At 35.0% G+C, this 15577-nt stretch overlaps 1 protein-coding gene across 8 annotated transcripts; it reads right to left on the reverse strand.

The window, feature by feature from the left end:
• Positions 1–442: 442 nt before the first annotated feature.
• On the reverse strand, positions 443–6739 carry LOC107870363 (ubiquitin fusion degradation protein 1 homolog). 8 transcript variants are annotated; one of them, XM_016716866.2, is made up of 13 exons: positions 6427–6739; positions 6162–6224; positions 5484–6027; positions 4774–5396; positions 4540–4700; positions 3404–3718; positions 2639–2716; positions 2060–2084; positions 1940–1972; positions 1702–1823; positions 1487–1617; positions 915–980; positions 443–824 (listed from the first exon to the last, which is right to left on the reverse strand). In XM_016716866.2, exons 6-12 carry the CDS (start codon positions 3449–3451, stop codon positions 959–961), a joined length of 459 nt encoding a protein of 152 aa, XP_016572352.2. In that variant the 5' UTR covers positions 3452–3718; positions 4540–4700; positions 4774–5396; positions 5484–6027; positions 6162–6224; positions 6427–6739; the 3' UTR covers positions 443–824; positions 915–958. The 8 variants fall into 8 exon arrangements, 5 of the variants coding, with proteins under 5 accessions (XP_016572352.2, XP_016572350.2, XP_016572354.2 ...); XM_016716864.2 differs by having other exon boundaries at positions 4774–5173; positions 5287–5396; positions 5484–6224; positions 6427–6738; XM_016716868.2 differs by having other exon boundaries at positions 1702–1730; positions 5484–6224; positions 6427–6738.
• Between the last annotated feature and the right edge of the window lie 8838 nt (positions 6740–15577).

Genomic DNA, 15577 nt, shown 5'->3' on the forward strand with positions numbered 1-15577 from the left:
CATAAATCTACTACGTTAGGCAGGCGTTGCGTATGTGAGCATTCAGATAGGCCTTTCGCAACGGTTATTGCAACGGTTACGACAACTGTTGCAATAGATGGACCTATTGAAAAAGTTTTTCTAACCTCCTATTGCGACTCTTTGAATCATCTATAGCAACGAATAAGAACCATTGCAACAGAGTATATTGCAACGATGGGAAAGTGTTGCAATAACCCTATTGCAACAATTTTCGAATATATACTGCAATGCTTATTGGTCTTTTGCAACAATTTTCAACTACCTATTGCAACTCTTTTTGACACCTATAGCACCGATTTTTTAAAACATTTTTTTGCTACCTATTGGAATTATTATAATTAGCTCTTGCAACGATTTTTGTCACCTATTTCAACTACTTCAAATACCATTAATAGTTCAAATACCAATTGAAATATATATATACACATCACACCAAAATCTTTCATTAATAATCAAATATCATTTCAGTGAATAAGCAGATGTTCTTCAGTGAAATTAACTATAATAACATCATGGTGTTATGTCTGGCTATTTACTAAGAATTTGCTGCATTCCAGACTATCCACTGCATGAAGGATCTAATCGTGCAACTAACTAAACTAACTAAACAGACATCAGCACATGCCTTCACATGTAGGCATGACCAACTGTGTATTAGCAATAGATACAGTTGCAACCACTGAGCAACTTTCTTACGCTCTGTCAACTCGATCAGCAGCTGCACATGCATTGAGGAGACAGATATAGGTTTGTCCAGTAGGCTTTCCTTCAATGAATTCAAATCTCTTCATCTCTTCCAAAAGCTACTTACAAAGAAGAAGAAGAACACTAATTATTTCAATGAATCCTATTATTGTTGATAATTTTAGAATAACACGAGCAAGGCTGCGTACCCTTACTGCTTGTTCAGAATTTTTGCATTTTCCACAGGTAGATATCAAGAAATTGTACAAAGAAACCTGTGATATTGGCAGATAAAAAACAAAGCTGGGTATAACTTAGCTATAAATAAAGTAGCACAAAACTGTGAGTGTATACAAATATTAAAAGTGAGTAATTACAACTGCGAAGGATTAGGAAGCATAGGAAAGGAGACATACATCAGGGATGAAGCCATAGCTTTCATTTGATACCTTTTCAAAATCATGCTAATGTTAGAATATTCTATGTCACTTACTTTTATACTTTAGCGAAGTAACTAACTTAAAAAAGGTTTACTATGTCTACAGTCTCTGCACCCACTTTCATTTTTACACAAGTTCAATTCCTATCTCAATAATCATGCCCCGAGAAAAGAGTGTGAATTGGGACAGAGGAAGCACTTTTGTTGCCTTGCTAAATTTTCCTTTTGAGTGTGCCATGAATTCTTGAAATTATGCAGAACAATTGGGATCCGCAAACACTAGCATAAAGCAGAACCGCACCACAAAAAAGTTCTTAAAAAGGAATGATTCAGCAAACTCACATGGCTTTTGGGTTAGAAATATCCAGAAAATCCTTTGTGTGGGGTTGCAGCCTGACATATTTACCCTTAGGAAGAGCTACATTTTTCACTGTCACAATATCGCCTACTTGTAGGAATAAATTTTCCATCATCCACAAGGTTCACATTAGAATGAGTTCATGCACAGCAGTTGAACTGAACCCATGAAAATAGAATTATACAGAATTGACAGGCACCCAATATGGCATATATATCATGCCCTCCTCTGCAATGAACTCCAATACACCACAGTGAGAAACCCGTCCCATGTTAGCATTTCGAAGCTCAAACAACATTGGGTAATCAATGTGAAGTGATGCTACAAAATTTTACATTCAATGTTGAATACGGTTAAGAAAGGAACCAGCTGCCAACTGATAAAGGTGCAAAATCTAAATAACTGAAAATGCCAAGATACAGAATAAGGATACTGACCTAGACGATCAAGAGCAGAGGGAGGCATTATAACTGGAAAGAAACAAAGAAAAACTTCATAAGATTTGATGCTCAAATAACCTACCGCAGATCCAAAAAAGAACTATTGACATTACTTACTTTTGTCTCCATTTTCTATTTGTGGCTGCAAAGTATGAAACATAAATAATCAGAATAAAATAAAAAGTAACAGAAAATAAATACCAAGCAAAAATAATTTGCAGTAGGAGAAACGATATGTGCGACAATCATCTGAAATACAAGTTTTATACACAAATAAGATATGTACATATATGTGTGCATAGGTAAAAAAGAAGGCTTCTTTCAATGTACAACTAAACAGTTAAATTCCTTCCCCCTCCTCGTAATAAAAGAAAATCTAGTCCCCCCCCCCCCTCCCCCCCTCTTTCTGTCTCTCAAGCAACAACAAATGCACATGATGCAACCTGTGGAAATAAGATGTAATGAGACTGACACAAGTTATTTTTAAGGAAAATTCTTCTAAATAGTTATCTCAAAATAAACCATAGGCGAATATTAGAAGAATGAAAAATGAAGATGACTGAAGCAAAATTTTGTGAGAATAACTATCTAATGGAAGCCAAATGAATGAGAAAAATTTTGTGAAACCTTCACATGCAATTACCACATTAGATTAGAGTAGTAAACCAAAATTTGTCTTTTCAAAAGCATTCTAACCTTCTCAATGAATGATGCAGGATAAAACCGGTACGTCTGCTCAAATGATCTTCCATGATATCCATACCCATCAAAAAACTGCAGATCACAAATCAAAAATTACAAGAATAACAAATGAAGATAACATTAATGACATACATATATGTCAATAGAATCAATGATAGTGTTTTAAAGGTTACGAATCATAAATAAATAATATCAACCAAGTAACACTGACTTCAAAAAAGAAAAAGCTCCTTCTGAGGTAGATATATTTAATGTTTGGCCCTGTTTAAGGAACTTAATAGAAAAGCTATTAGTGATTGGTTTTGCTTAGGGAAGTTAATAGAAAAGCAAGTCAGTTTAACCAGTTCCAATTAAAGGCTGTGCACTCTCAATAGTATGGTTCTGTACACAAAACATTGCTCCTGTTGCAGGTCTACAAGGTTTCTTCGGAGATAGGATATGGGTCTGTGGATCTTGAAACAAGGTTGTTTTCTTTGCAGCCATTAGGGTGGACTAGCAAAGTGATAAATTTGAAAGGTAAACCTAAACGCCATAGGATATTGCCCCACCTTTTTATCCATTTTGAAATGATATTCAAAGAGGCTTGAATCATTGAACAAGATTTTCAATAATCAGCTCATTCTCTTGCTCTCTCTCATGTGAACTGTCTGTAATTTCTTTCCATGGAATGTATCACTTTATGGTGAATCTCAGTTGAATAATAGAAGAATAATAGAGAAAAGGACTTAAAAGGGTAGCAGAAAAACATGTAATCCATACCATTATGTCTTTTGTTACTTCATCCTGGTGTATTGTTGGTAATAACATCTATGGAAATCCATAATCTCGATACTTCCTCTAGCGTGTGAACCCAATATAAAACTGCTAATCCTCAGAAATCTGTCGTCTGTGTCATTTTGAGTACTTAGAACAAACTTTGTAACTTAGTGTACTTAGCCTATTAACTACCATAGAGGCTATTTTCCTCCTTTTTATCGGGTTTTTCCTCAAGAGGGGGAAGTGAGCCCCTGCAGATGCACATTCTATTCGCAGATTCCGCGCTCCCTAAGCCGACACTTAGATCTTCAGCTCTTACTATATTAAGAAACCCCCGAGTATAACTTCAGTCAGAATCCAATTCCATCATTTATTCGAGAGAAAAAATTATTTACATGATATTCTAAAAACATAATCTAGCCAAAATACAGTGCCTTTGACAACAATGATCAGAAACCAGCTCCATATTTATTCGAGAGATCAAAATATTATGTAGATTATATTCTTAATACAGCCTCTAGCAGAAACACAACTTCCACTAAATCATGGCCTGGCCCTTGCCCTAGCTGCCCTTTCTATTCTAAAAATAGTGTTACTAAGTTATACTAAAAATAAAATCAGTACAGCCATGGGACAATGCGATTATATATCGAGAATCAATAACTGTAATTAACCGCGGAGAACAGAAAAATTTACCATGATTCAATCTCTGAGTAGCCCGAACTTAACTGTCCCAGCTAACAATTTGATTCCTTTATCAAATGAAATGTTGTGTTGTGACTAAAGAAAAGGTTGTGTTGGCACTTTATCAAAAAATGAAAAGTAAAAGTTGAAAAACTACCCAGGTGCATTCCTATCAAGCAAAAAAAACTACTCATAGGACATCTCCCACTTACAGACAAACTGACTAGCAAACGAAAGGGGGTACCTTAAGGCAATAAAGTATAGCATACAAATCTAACATTTCCGAATTCAATTATTTTCCAACATCACTTTATCCCCGGGTAAATATGCTAAGACGTCAACTATCTTTCAACAGCACAAATTTTTTATATTATATACACACTACTTGTTTCAATTGTCTGCAAGAAACACTAACAATTGTAGCATGAATTAAAACTAAAACTAGTTATCCATACCTGCTCTGGAGGTTTGCTCAAGGCAGGTGAAATAGAGACAGTGGCCACCAGACCAGAACCTGATAAAATATCCTTGAATATTCTACTTATACCAAGCAGCAGTAAAGTTTAGCTCCTAGTGGGGAGCCACCAGCACATGTCGAAAGAAGCCTGATTAAACCCTGCAAGACTTGTCAGGTCAGAGTACTGCCACCAAAGTTGTAAATAACCAACATCTGGAAGATTTAAACGTACTGTGTAGGTTGACGTGCTGAGTGAGGCTTGTCCACTACCAGAGTTATTGGTTGAGATGAGGAGGCAGCTTGGGTAACAAGTCCATGGTTGCAAAGTTCATCTAACTTCTCTGGTTAAGACGCAAATGCTTCAGCAATATGGGTCAAGCAGATAGAAGCATGCTCTAATACCTGCAGACACAAGCACCAATGGATGACATTAAAGAAACAAAGTGACGTTTGACCAAAGTAAGGATGGGTTCGGGAAGAGGATATATCTTCCTGAAATAGGAGCATAGATTTTCCTTTGCATCATGATACTGAAGGAGATTCATCAAAAGAGGAACAACTTCCATGACAAAGTCAGACGCATCTGAAGGAAGCTTCTTGCACATATTAGCAGCAGTTGCTAATGCTACTCTCTATTGAAGGATATAAACATTTAGAAGTGATCGTATAAGTGTTAAAAGGAGCTGGAAGGTTGCTTATTTCACTAAAACTGAATTCCATATGATCATGAAAGGAATTCTTCTACCTGAACTCCAGTGGAAAAGAAATCGAGATAAGAAGCACAGCCATCAGTGCACCAGCCCTCAAACAAGCAGTTGGATGCTCCTGAGATATCTTCTTTAGAGTTTGAAAAGACTGTTAAAGGTAAACATTAGCATCTTAGTTGAAAAAAAACAATCTTTAACAGGTACACAAACGTTCCACTCAAACTAATTTACTCACCTGTTCAGCCAAGTCCATGTATTCAATTGTAAGCAGGCGAGCTACAAAGCATGAAACAGCTCCATAATGGACAACAGCAACACAAGAAGAAGGAAGAACGTCAACCAAATGGGTAAGAGCCCGGGCGGCAAGAAGCATAAGTACAAATGAATCCACAAAAAATGTGGACAGGAAGTCTTCTGTTCCAATGGAAAGCATCTCACACAGCTGCATCAAAGCCTCTACCTGTTTCCCTTCCTCTCCATCCGCCCTTAAACCAGCTAATATCTTCTTGAGTCGTCCACTCTGGTGAGAAGATGATGCTGACCCCATTGCAGAGCTAAGGAGTAAATAATCCAATCCAGCACCCAATTTCCTAACCAGTCCCTGAAGTGCACTACTAGCTGAAGTCAAATTCTGGTGCAAAATCCCAACACCGCCTTCGCTATCATTATCATCGTCCTCACCACCAGCACCACCACCGGAATCTATATTCAATCCCAGGCTCCACTCAGCATCCCTATCCCTAACTCTAACCTCGTATTCTTTCTCCTTACCTAATTCTCTTTTTCATCAGTAAATAAAGCTATTCCATCAGTTTTCATGGCACTTAATGTGTTTGACAATTGTACTATTTTTGAGATCAAAAAAGGGAATTTGGGAGTTATTGTTGTATTTATCAGAATTAACAGAGAGTACCTAGTACGGCACCACTGAGTGCACAGAGAGATACAAGAATTCCACAAACTGTAGAATTCCACCCTACAGCTCAAAGAAAAAGATAGCATCGCCCTGAGTTAATATGTTATCAAGTAATAGCAAATATTTTTAAAAACTAGTCTCTTTAAGAGAATAAGCACAAAAAATTGACACTTCGCAAGAAACTAGGGCACTGAAATCCTACGACACTTTGCAACAAGCACAAAAATACTGTTAGAAGCTAGAAACTAGGGCACTGAAATACCTGTTTCAAACGATGGCTAGGGTTCAATCAAAAGCGGTCGGAGCACTGGTGGTCGGAGCACTCGTAGTCGGAGCAGTAGTCGATCGGAGCACTGATTTGAGATGCAGAGCAGTCGATCGATCGAAGAACCAAAGTTCTTGTAAATTTTGAGATGCGTACCGGAGCACTGATTTGAAGATCAGTCGATTTGTAGCAGTCTATCGATCCGGAGAAATCGATGATCGGAGACCCAAACTTTCTGATTTGAAGATTTACTTAGGGGCCGTTTGGTGTAAGGTAGTAACAAAAATTGTTCCGGATAAAATAATAGTTTCAGACTAAATATTTTAACACATTATTTGGTTTGACAATACTTGATATAATAATAGTTCGAGATAAGTTATACCACATATTTGGATCCCACATATCCAAGGATAAATAATAAAATGATAAAAATACTCCAAATCCATTACAAACACATTTCTTCAATCTTTTTCATCATTTCTAATTATTGCTTTTGAAACTGAAAAAAATTATTGATACCTACTTGATTATCTAAAACGCGTTATTAAGACAAATTAAAAGACTAAAATATCTTATTTTAGAATGACGAAAATATATGACTAAGAAAAATTAACCTCTTATTAATTGAACTTTGCATTTTTTTCATTTCATTGCTTGTGAATTTTATAAACTTATACGTTATTTTCTTATATAAAGGATCAAATTACAAAATTAACAAATTAAAAATTAAAATATGTTAGATTCATACATAATAAGGATCAAAACTAGGTACTATAATTTTTTATATATTCAACAAAAAGTAGGTACTATAATTTTTTAAGCATAGAAAAACGGAATTCAACATCAACTTTTTCCTTCCAAGTGTTTTTTGTGTGAATTGATAACACAAAAGTTTTTACTACATAATGAAAATATTAATTAAAGTAAGTAGATTTTATAATAATAATTATCATTCACTAGTAATCTGTAAAATATTTTAACAATTACAAAGGCTTTGCTTAGTTTTAATACACATTATCATTTCACAATCGACTTTATTGTTCAATTACATATTTTAAATTAAATAGTTTTTTAATCACTTGAAAATTGATATTGATATATCAATTAAAATGAATTTTAATATTCTATATTATATGAATAATATGTGTTTAAATGAAGTAACATAAACAACAAATCTTCTTTTAGTTTAACAAACTTAAGTTGAAAGTTTTTATTTTTAACTAAATAAGATATGGTAAGATTTTTTTTTTAAACACACACGGCATAATCATGGGAAGGCACATACAAAAAAATTAAAGTTAAATAAGATGAAAGTTTTATTTTTAAAATACACACGATATAATCATGAAAATGTACACACAAAAAAATTAGGCTAAATAAGATGAAAATTTTATTTTTAAGAATAAATATTTAAAACTTGAAAAGAAATATATATAAACAAAAAAGAAGTTAAATAAGATGGGAGTATTTTGGTAATCAATTACTTTTTTCTTAGAAATTATACCATGCATATTACTTTGAAAACAACATACCAAACACTCAAATAAAAAATAATCCCAACATAACTAATCTCAGTATAACTTATCCTATCATAATTTATTCCAATATAACTAATCCCAACATAACTACATTCCCAACCAAACGACACCTTAGTGTTTGTTAACCCTTTAATTTGGCGCACTGATGGGGTTTTTGTTAAGACCCCAAAGTGGATCATTTATTTCTTTAATTTTTTTTAATTTTTGTTATATAGTTCATTATATTTTGGCGCATTTTATGAAAAATTGGGGAGGGAAAAAATTAAAGTCGTTGCAATAGCTTTTTTCTCAATTAAGCGTTGTCATAGGTGGCTTTATGGTGACGGTTCATGCAAGTATTGCTATAAGACATCCTATTCCAATGGTTATATATCAATAGCAACGGTTATAGCTTCTACTAAAATAATTTTTTTTGCAACAGTTCGAACTGTTGCAATAGACCCTCTATAGCAATGCTTTTGTAACCATCGCCAAAAAGTTCATTGCAATAAGGATAATTTCTAGTAGTGTAAGTACCTTTTCAACGATAACAATTTCGCCTTAATCCGATACCCGAGCGAAAAGTTATGGCTTTGCAAAAGGGTGTGCGTCGCCTATCAATCGCAAACGTTCATTGGAAAGAGCTTTCCATAGGTAGTGTGACGCAAACCATAAATTTTGCCATAGTGAGTGCGACGCAAACCATAAAGTTTGCCATAACTTGTGCGACGCAAATCCCATGGCACAACAACCTGGACATTTTGTTTTTGAGGTATTCTGAGGGCAACTAAGTCATTTGACACGCCTAAGCTGTCCCTAATCGTCCTTAAATGAAATTAGGCTTATTAGTAAGGTTTTAACTCCCTTAAGATCTACATTTCATCTTTCAAGAACACAAGTGGAGAAAACAACTAGGGTTTGGGCAATCAAGCTTAAAGGTCCAATGTTTTAAAATTTCTTCGTGATTTCTTCGCAACTAAGGTACGTGGGGTTTTCCTAAAACTACATGGGCATGGTGAAATTGTTTTAATGATGGATAAATGTTTAGAAGTCATGAATTTACAAAGCGATTTGGATTTACAATTACAATTATGCATTATGAAACCTTATTAATGATAAAGTTTTGGTCTTGAGGCCTTCCCCCCTTAAATTTGATTTTTGTTCATATATTTTCATATGTGAGTTGAATATTTGAAACTTGATTTGAGAGCACGAAGATTTATACTCCCTCTCTCGTAATGAATTATTTGATTGCATATTGAGAAGCATGACATATTTACTATTATTTGTTGACTTGGTTTTGATGATGACTTGAAGAGAGGGTGTCTTTCTTAATAGCATAAATGAAAGTGATGATTTTAAAGAGAAGTGAATGATTTGTTACAAGATACTTGACCACCATGTGTTTGTGAATTGAATTGAGGATCTTTGACTCTATTTTCATGAATTTCAATATACATATCCTCAATACTGTTTGACTAGTTTGGTGGTCTGAAAATAATGTTTTGAATGAGAAGACTGTAACATGATATTGTATGACTTAGTAATATGAATTGCAAGTTTTGTTATGACGATACCAATATAGATAATGCCATAGTAACACAAAACATAATAGAATACAGATTTTCATTCAGATTTTCAGATTTTGAATTCAGAAAGATGTATGTTTATAAAAGGTTAAAATGGGCTTAAAGAGAGTTAGATGGTTACTCGAAGAAAGTATGAGTTGAAAGTCTCAATGCTAGAAATCATGATTTACCGACACGAGGTTATAAAATCCTATTGTGTGGTCTTGTGTACCTTGATTTATGTCGTCCCACTTTGGGACTATGGTTAGGAGCCATACTTTATAGTCTTGTGCACTACCATGACATGTTGATTTGATTGGGGATCATGGCACCATGCTGTGTGGTCTTGCGTGTCTCCCCATACTGATACTCCAATCCTTGCGGCAAACTTGGATTGGAGGCTTGGCCGCCGAGTCAAGGGCGAATTCCATATAGCCCATAGAAGTATAGATTGTAGGGTGTACCATCTAGCTCAGAAGTAACATAAAGAGTGGTTTATGATTTCAAAGAAATGTTTCAAGGTCTTTAAAGTGTGCCCATGTGCTTTCATATATTATATGTAAAATATTTTATGAATTTCTCTCACTTATGTTATATATAAATACATTATTTAGGATTTCTCTGTGTACCAGTAAGTTTGTATTGACCCCCTATATTTCAAGGTCTGAGACTCAGTCTAGAGGCCCTACTAAGCTGTAGATTTATCAAACAGAACTGTGCAGCTGATGAGCCTTCTTTATTTTAAAAGATCTGTTTTTAGAACATTGTTATTTCATTTTGGTTTAAGGCCCGAGTGGGGGCCTTGTCCCAGTTTCAGACAAGTTGTTCATTTCTGATGTATTATAGATTTAGCAGACTGATAGATGCTGTCTAGATGTTTATGGATTTCTTTTCGTATTTTTAAATTGAACTGAAAAAATAACCATGATTCTGTTTGTTTACTTTCCATATTTTCCCTTGTTATATATGAATGGCTTATGTGATTGCAAGCTAGAAGGGCTCTCAGGCCTTTATGGTCTGCGATGCTTGTCACGACCAGGTCCTCGATTCGGGTCGTGACAAACTTAGTATCAGAGCACGGTTCATGGTCCCTGGCTGTCTGCGAAATTACGTCGAGTAGAGTCCTGTTTATAGGTGTGTAACATGCCACACTTATAAGTAGGAGGCCACAAGGCGCTTAAGAATGTTTCTATTTCTTTAAGTTCTAATTCGTGCTATGGAGACAGAATATTCCTCTTTCATACTCTAGTTTGTGCTATGGTGTCGTCCATACGAAAGTAAAGTTATCCTAATTCTTTCCTTACTCTTATGTTCTTAGATGTGTCTCATTGTTGAGGTGATTCAAGTGCAGAAGCTTAGAATCTAAATGATGTGGTCCTTTTCTAACTGAGTCATAAAGAATTATAAAATTATGCAATGACTTGAGGGGAATCCATTAGTTCTTCCAGGTGTATTGATTCTAGTGTAAACTTTGATCCTGATGAAATCGTGCTCTTCATCCTGAGGTACGAAGTGTATCCAGTCTCTTTTCTAAGACCCTTGTTGCAGATGTCATGCATAAGGGGAATGATGAGTAGCAGAATGTTGGAACTATATTTCCACCCGAGTAGTAGTATATGTTAAAGTGTCATGACCCATTAGTAGTGAGATGGGCAAAGAAGTTGATGACATAAAGTCATAAAGCTAAAAGTCAGAGTGAGGGTGACTTTTGCTCAAAGAAGCTAGCTTAGTTGTATAACTTTTGATTGAAAGGTAGGTTGCCATTTTATAGAGATAGACTGATGTGGTAGCAATACTTGTAGATTGTACGGTAATTGTGAAGGAAGCGTTTGACTGTGATTATTATCTATTCAAAAATAGGGAAGGAGCCTAGAGCTGATAGTTATGGTGGTATAGAAATCCCTTATAGGTTGTGAATGGAAACGATTAGATTAGCCAATAAGTTATAATTATAGACTCATTGTTGTTTGTGGAATTTAAAGGTAGTCTAAATGTTTTCTTGGGTAAGTAAGTATGATGTGAGAAAGTAGAATATGTAGATAAGATCGTATTGGGTTATAATATAAGATTAAGGTTGACCATGTCTATTATGTGACTTTACCTCCTTGACCTTTTTTTTAGTGGTGGTAAACTAGTACTACTTGTGAGAAGGTATGTAGTTGATTTTGAGGTGTAGTATTTGGTTGTAGGTAGTCTCTAGGTAAAATGAGGTATTTGGGTTGAATTTCCCAATTTGATAGACTAATATACTATGTTGCATGCTTCATTGGTGGTAGATGATTGATGCTAGACTATAGGCTTGAATTTTTTTATGTAGAATGTGGTTGTAAGAATAGTAGCTTAAGATTAATGATGTATCTTTTGCGGGAATGAATTAGTAGGCTTGTGTGAATTGTGAAAGAGCCTAGGTTGATAATTTATGAAAAGTTTAGGTGGTAATTGTGAGGTATATGTGTATATGAGGACTAGTGTTAAAATGATGAATTGTGGGTGAGTCATTAAGTTGATAAGGGCGTAAGTATATAAGAATACGTTGCATCCCCTAGTAGTATAGCGTTAGGTGAGATTTTATGCTATTAGTTATACGATTAACGGTCTAATGTTAGAAGGTTAAGTAGTGAAGAGTGAATTTTTATGTGATAAGGAGTGAGGATCTATATGCTCATGAGACTGTGATTTGTAGGTTGATGACGACAGAGGATAGCAAAAATTAAGAGTAGCGTTCTGGGAAAGCAATGCCTTGAGAGTATGCTTAAAAAGGGAAAGTTAAGCATTTATGTGTATAAGTGTTTTGCGTAACTAGTTTGTGTTCTTGAAATTATAGTATGGAGAAGTCTGATGAGTTGTTGTACGGTGTTCATTAGAGTTGAATTGAGGAAATATTAGTGGGCAATATGAGCCTTGGGTATGGTTTTACAAATTTTGCTAAGCTGTAAGTTATGTGATTAGAGGTGTAATGCGAGTATTCCAAGGAGTTGAAGATGGAGTGTTAAGTGTTTAGAAGCATGAATGTCCATTCCCATAATAATGTTGGTCATGAGTTGATGACTTTGGGTGTTAGAGGAAGTTATGATTAGTATCCTTGAGGGGGGATGTCCCTGAAAGAACTTAGTGTCTTTATGTTAAATTATTGAGCGAAGTTTGTGTTCATGTGTATACCGATACCTACCCCCCTATTATATTGAGAATTGTGGTTATAGATTGATGAGAGTTTATGTTCTCAAGTCTAGGATTGTGACTTTGATCTAAGGTGAGATGTGGAAGTTTCCGAATTTTCTCATTGTGGCAAGTTAGGGAAGAGTCATGATAAACCTATTCTTATTCAAGCAAACTCCTCCTACTTCAATCTAAGATGTCACTCTGCTAATACCTTACATTATGTATCCAAGTCCTACCTATGTCTAAGGTTTGAGCACTCTATGTAACTTATTTCATGTCACTCCTTGAGTAGTGCAATAAGTATAAGTTATAATCTAATAGTGTTACTTCCATTCATGATGTTTATGCTTGGGTCACCCAATTACCCTCCGTATGTTAGTATAATGGTGGTTGTGAAAGCGTAGTAGTGTGTTAGGTGGGGGAGTAGATGTTTGTGAAGGTGAAAAATTTTGATGTGATTCTTGAGCTAAGGTTATAAGTGAAAGGGAAAAGAAGGAGATGAACTTTTGTTATGTGAAATAGCTAAGAAGAATAAATGTGGCAAAAATATTTTTGAAAGTGATCGAAATTGCTAATCTTAGTGGGGAGATTCATGTAATGGGTGTAGTAATGATTAGGCTTGAATGTTCTGATTGATGAAAACATAAACCTATGTGCCATTTGGTTAGTATTCTTTGAATTAAGACTTGAGGTTGTTGGGTTATAGTGATGAGGCGAGGTGATTTCTTAATGTGATGTAGAGTGCAGGGTCCCATAGTTTAAATTAGCACCTCTTTCATCCGAGTTAGGCTTGAACATAGAAGTATTATATGATGAGACATAAATTCTTGTGGTTAGATGTGTTACAAGAGATTTGTAAGTTGGAAATGATTAAGTATGTTGATTAATGTTGGGGTATAGAAGAGTAGTATCTCAAGTTTAAGACTTTTCGTTGTATCTTGTAAGATAGAGAATGCTAATATACATATGTCCTGCAAGAATCTTATCTCATGTCTTGTACCAATCTAATCAGGCTGAGACTCTTAGAAAAAAATTCATATCTTACAATGTTTTGATCATGCACCATAAAACACATGCCAAGATTATGTCGATGTCAAGTTTCGTTCTCTCAGGTTTCGTACTTACCCGTTTCCCTCGAGGTTATCATGAAGATCGTGTGATACCTTTGCATATTTTGATGAGGAAAAATGTTCAAATCAATATTACGTTCTTTATTCTACACTTTTAGAGCTTCAGGAAGTCCCTACCTATCATTCGGGGACGAATGATCCCAAGGGGGATAATGTAACACCCCTTACTTTCAGGCTAGAATTTAAATCGCCCGCCGCTCCTATGCGTATAGACCCGAACTAAATGATTACTTGTTAATATATGTTTGGTGATCAATCTTATAGTGTAGGAAAACCTTTGAATATGAATTGAGGTCACAAAATCCCCTAACTCTATGACGAGTTGAAAATATTTCTATCGATTAAGTTTTAGTTGATGTTTCAACTTGGGTCAAGTTCCATAGACCAAAACTTCTTGTATATAAAGAATTAGAGGGCTTTCTATATATCAAATGAAAGGTCTTCGAAGTAGCTTTCCAATGATATCAATTTCGCCTTAATCCGACACCCGAGCGAAAAGTATGGCTTTGTAAAGGGGTGTGCGTCGCCTAACAATCGCAAATGTTCACTGAAAAGAGTTTGCCATAGGTAGTGCAACGCAAACCATAAAGTTTGTCATAGGGAGTGCGATGCAAACCATAAAGTTTGTCATAGCTTGTGCGACGCAAACCCCATGGCACAACAACCTGGACATTTCGTTTTTGAGGTATTTTGAGGGAAAATAAGTCATTTGACACCCCTAAGCTGTCCCTAATCATCCTTAAACGAAATTAGGCTTATTAGTAAGGTTTTAATTCCTTGAAGACCTCTATTTCATCTTTCAAGAACACAAGAGGAGAAAACAATTAGGGTTTAGGCAATCAAGCTTAAAGGTTCAATCTTTTCAAAATTTCTTCGTGATTTCTTCGCAACTAAGGTACGTGAGGTTTTTCTAAAACTACATCGGCATGGTGAAATTATTTTAATGATGTATAAATGTTTATAAATCATGAATTTACAAAAGGGTTTGGATTTACAATTACAATTATGCATTATGAAACCTTATTGATGATAAAGATTTGGTCTTGAGACCTTCCCCTTAAATTCCATTTTTGTTCATGTATTTTCATATATGGGTTGAATGTTTGACACGAAGATTTATACTCCCTCTCTCGTTATGAATTATTCGATTGCATATTGAGAAGCATGACATAAATGTCTTTACTATTATTTGTTGACTTGATTTTGATGATGACTTGAAAAGAGGGTGTCTTTCTTAAATGCAAAAATGAAAGTGATGATTTTAAAGAGAAGTGAATGATTTGTTACAAGATACTTGACCACCATGTGTTTGTGAGTTGAATTGAGGATCCTTGACTTGTTTTCATGAATTTCAATATACATATCCTCTATACTGTTTGACTAGTTTGGTGGTCTGAAAATAATATTTTGAAAGAGAAGAATGTAACATGATATTGTATGGCTTAGAAATATGACATGCAAGTTTTGGTATGATGATACCAATACAGATAATGCCATGGTAACACAAAATAGAATAGAATATAGATTTTCATTCAGATTTCTAGATTTTGAATTCAGAAAGATGTATGTTTATAAAAGGTTAAAAATGGGCTTAAAGAGAGTTAGATGGTTACCCAAAGAAAGTATGAGTTGAAAGACTCAATGCTAGAAATCGTGATTTGCCGACATGGGGTTATGGTACCGTGCTGTGTGGTCTTGTGTACCTAATTATGATTAGGAGTCATGCTTTGTGGTCTTGTGCACTAGCATGACATGTTGATTTGATTGGGGATCA

Source organism: Capsicum annuum, chromosome 5 (genome assembly GCF_002878395.1).
Source record: "Capsicum annuum cultivar UCD-10X-F1 chromosome 5, UCD10Xv1.1, whole genome shotgun sequence".
NCBI lineage: Eukaryota > Viridiplantae > Streptophyta > Magnoliopsida > Solanales > Solanaceae > Capsicum > Capsicum annuum.

Bases quoted from the DNA above. Each gene is read 5' to 3' on its own strand.
- LOC107870363 (XM_016716866.2), bottom strand. From the start codon at position 3,451: ATGTTATTACCAACAATACACCAGGATGAAGTAACAAAAGACATAATG. The intron at 2,717-3,403 runs GTATGGATTACA...TGTGATCTGCAG, and splicing joins AAGTAACAAAAGACATAATG to TTTTTTGATGGGTATGGATA. The intron at 981-1,486 runs GTGAGTTTGCTG...CCAATATCACAG, and splicing joins ATTTCTAACCCAAAAGCCAT to GTTTCTTTGTACAATTTCTT.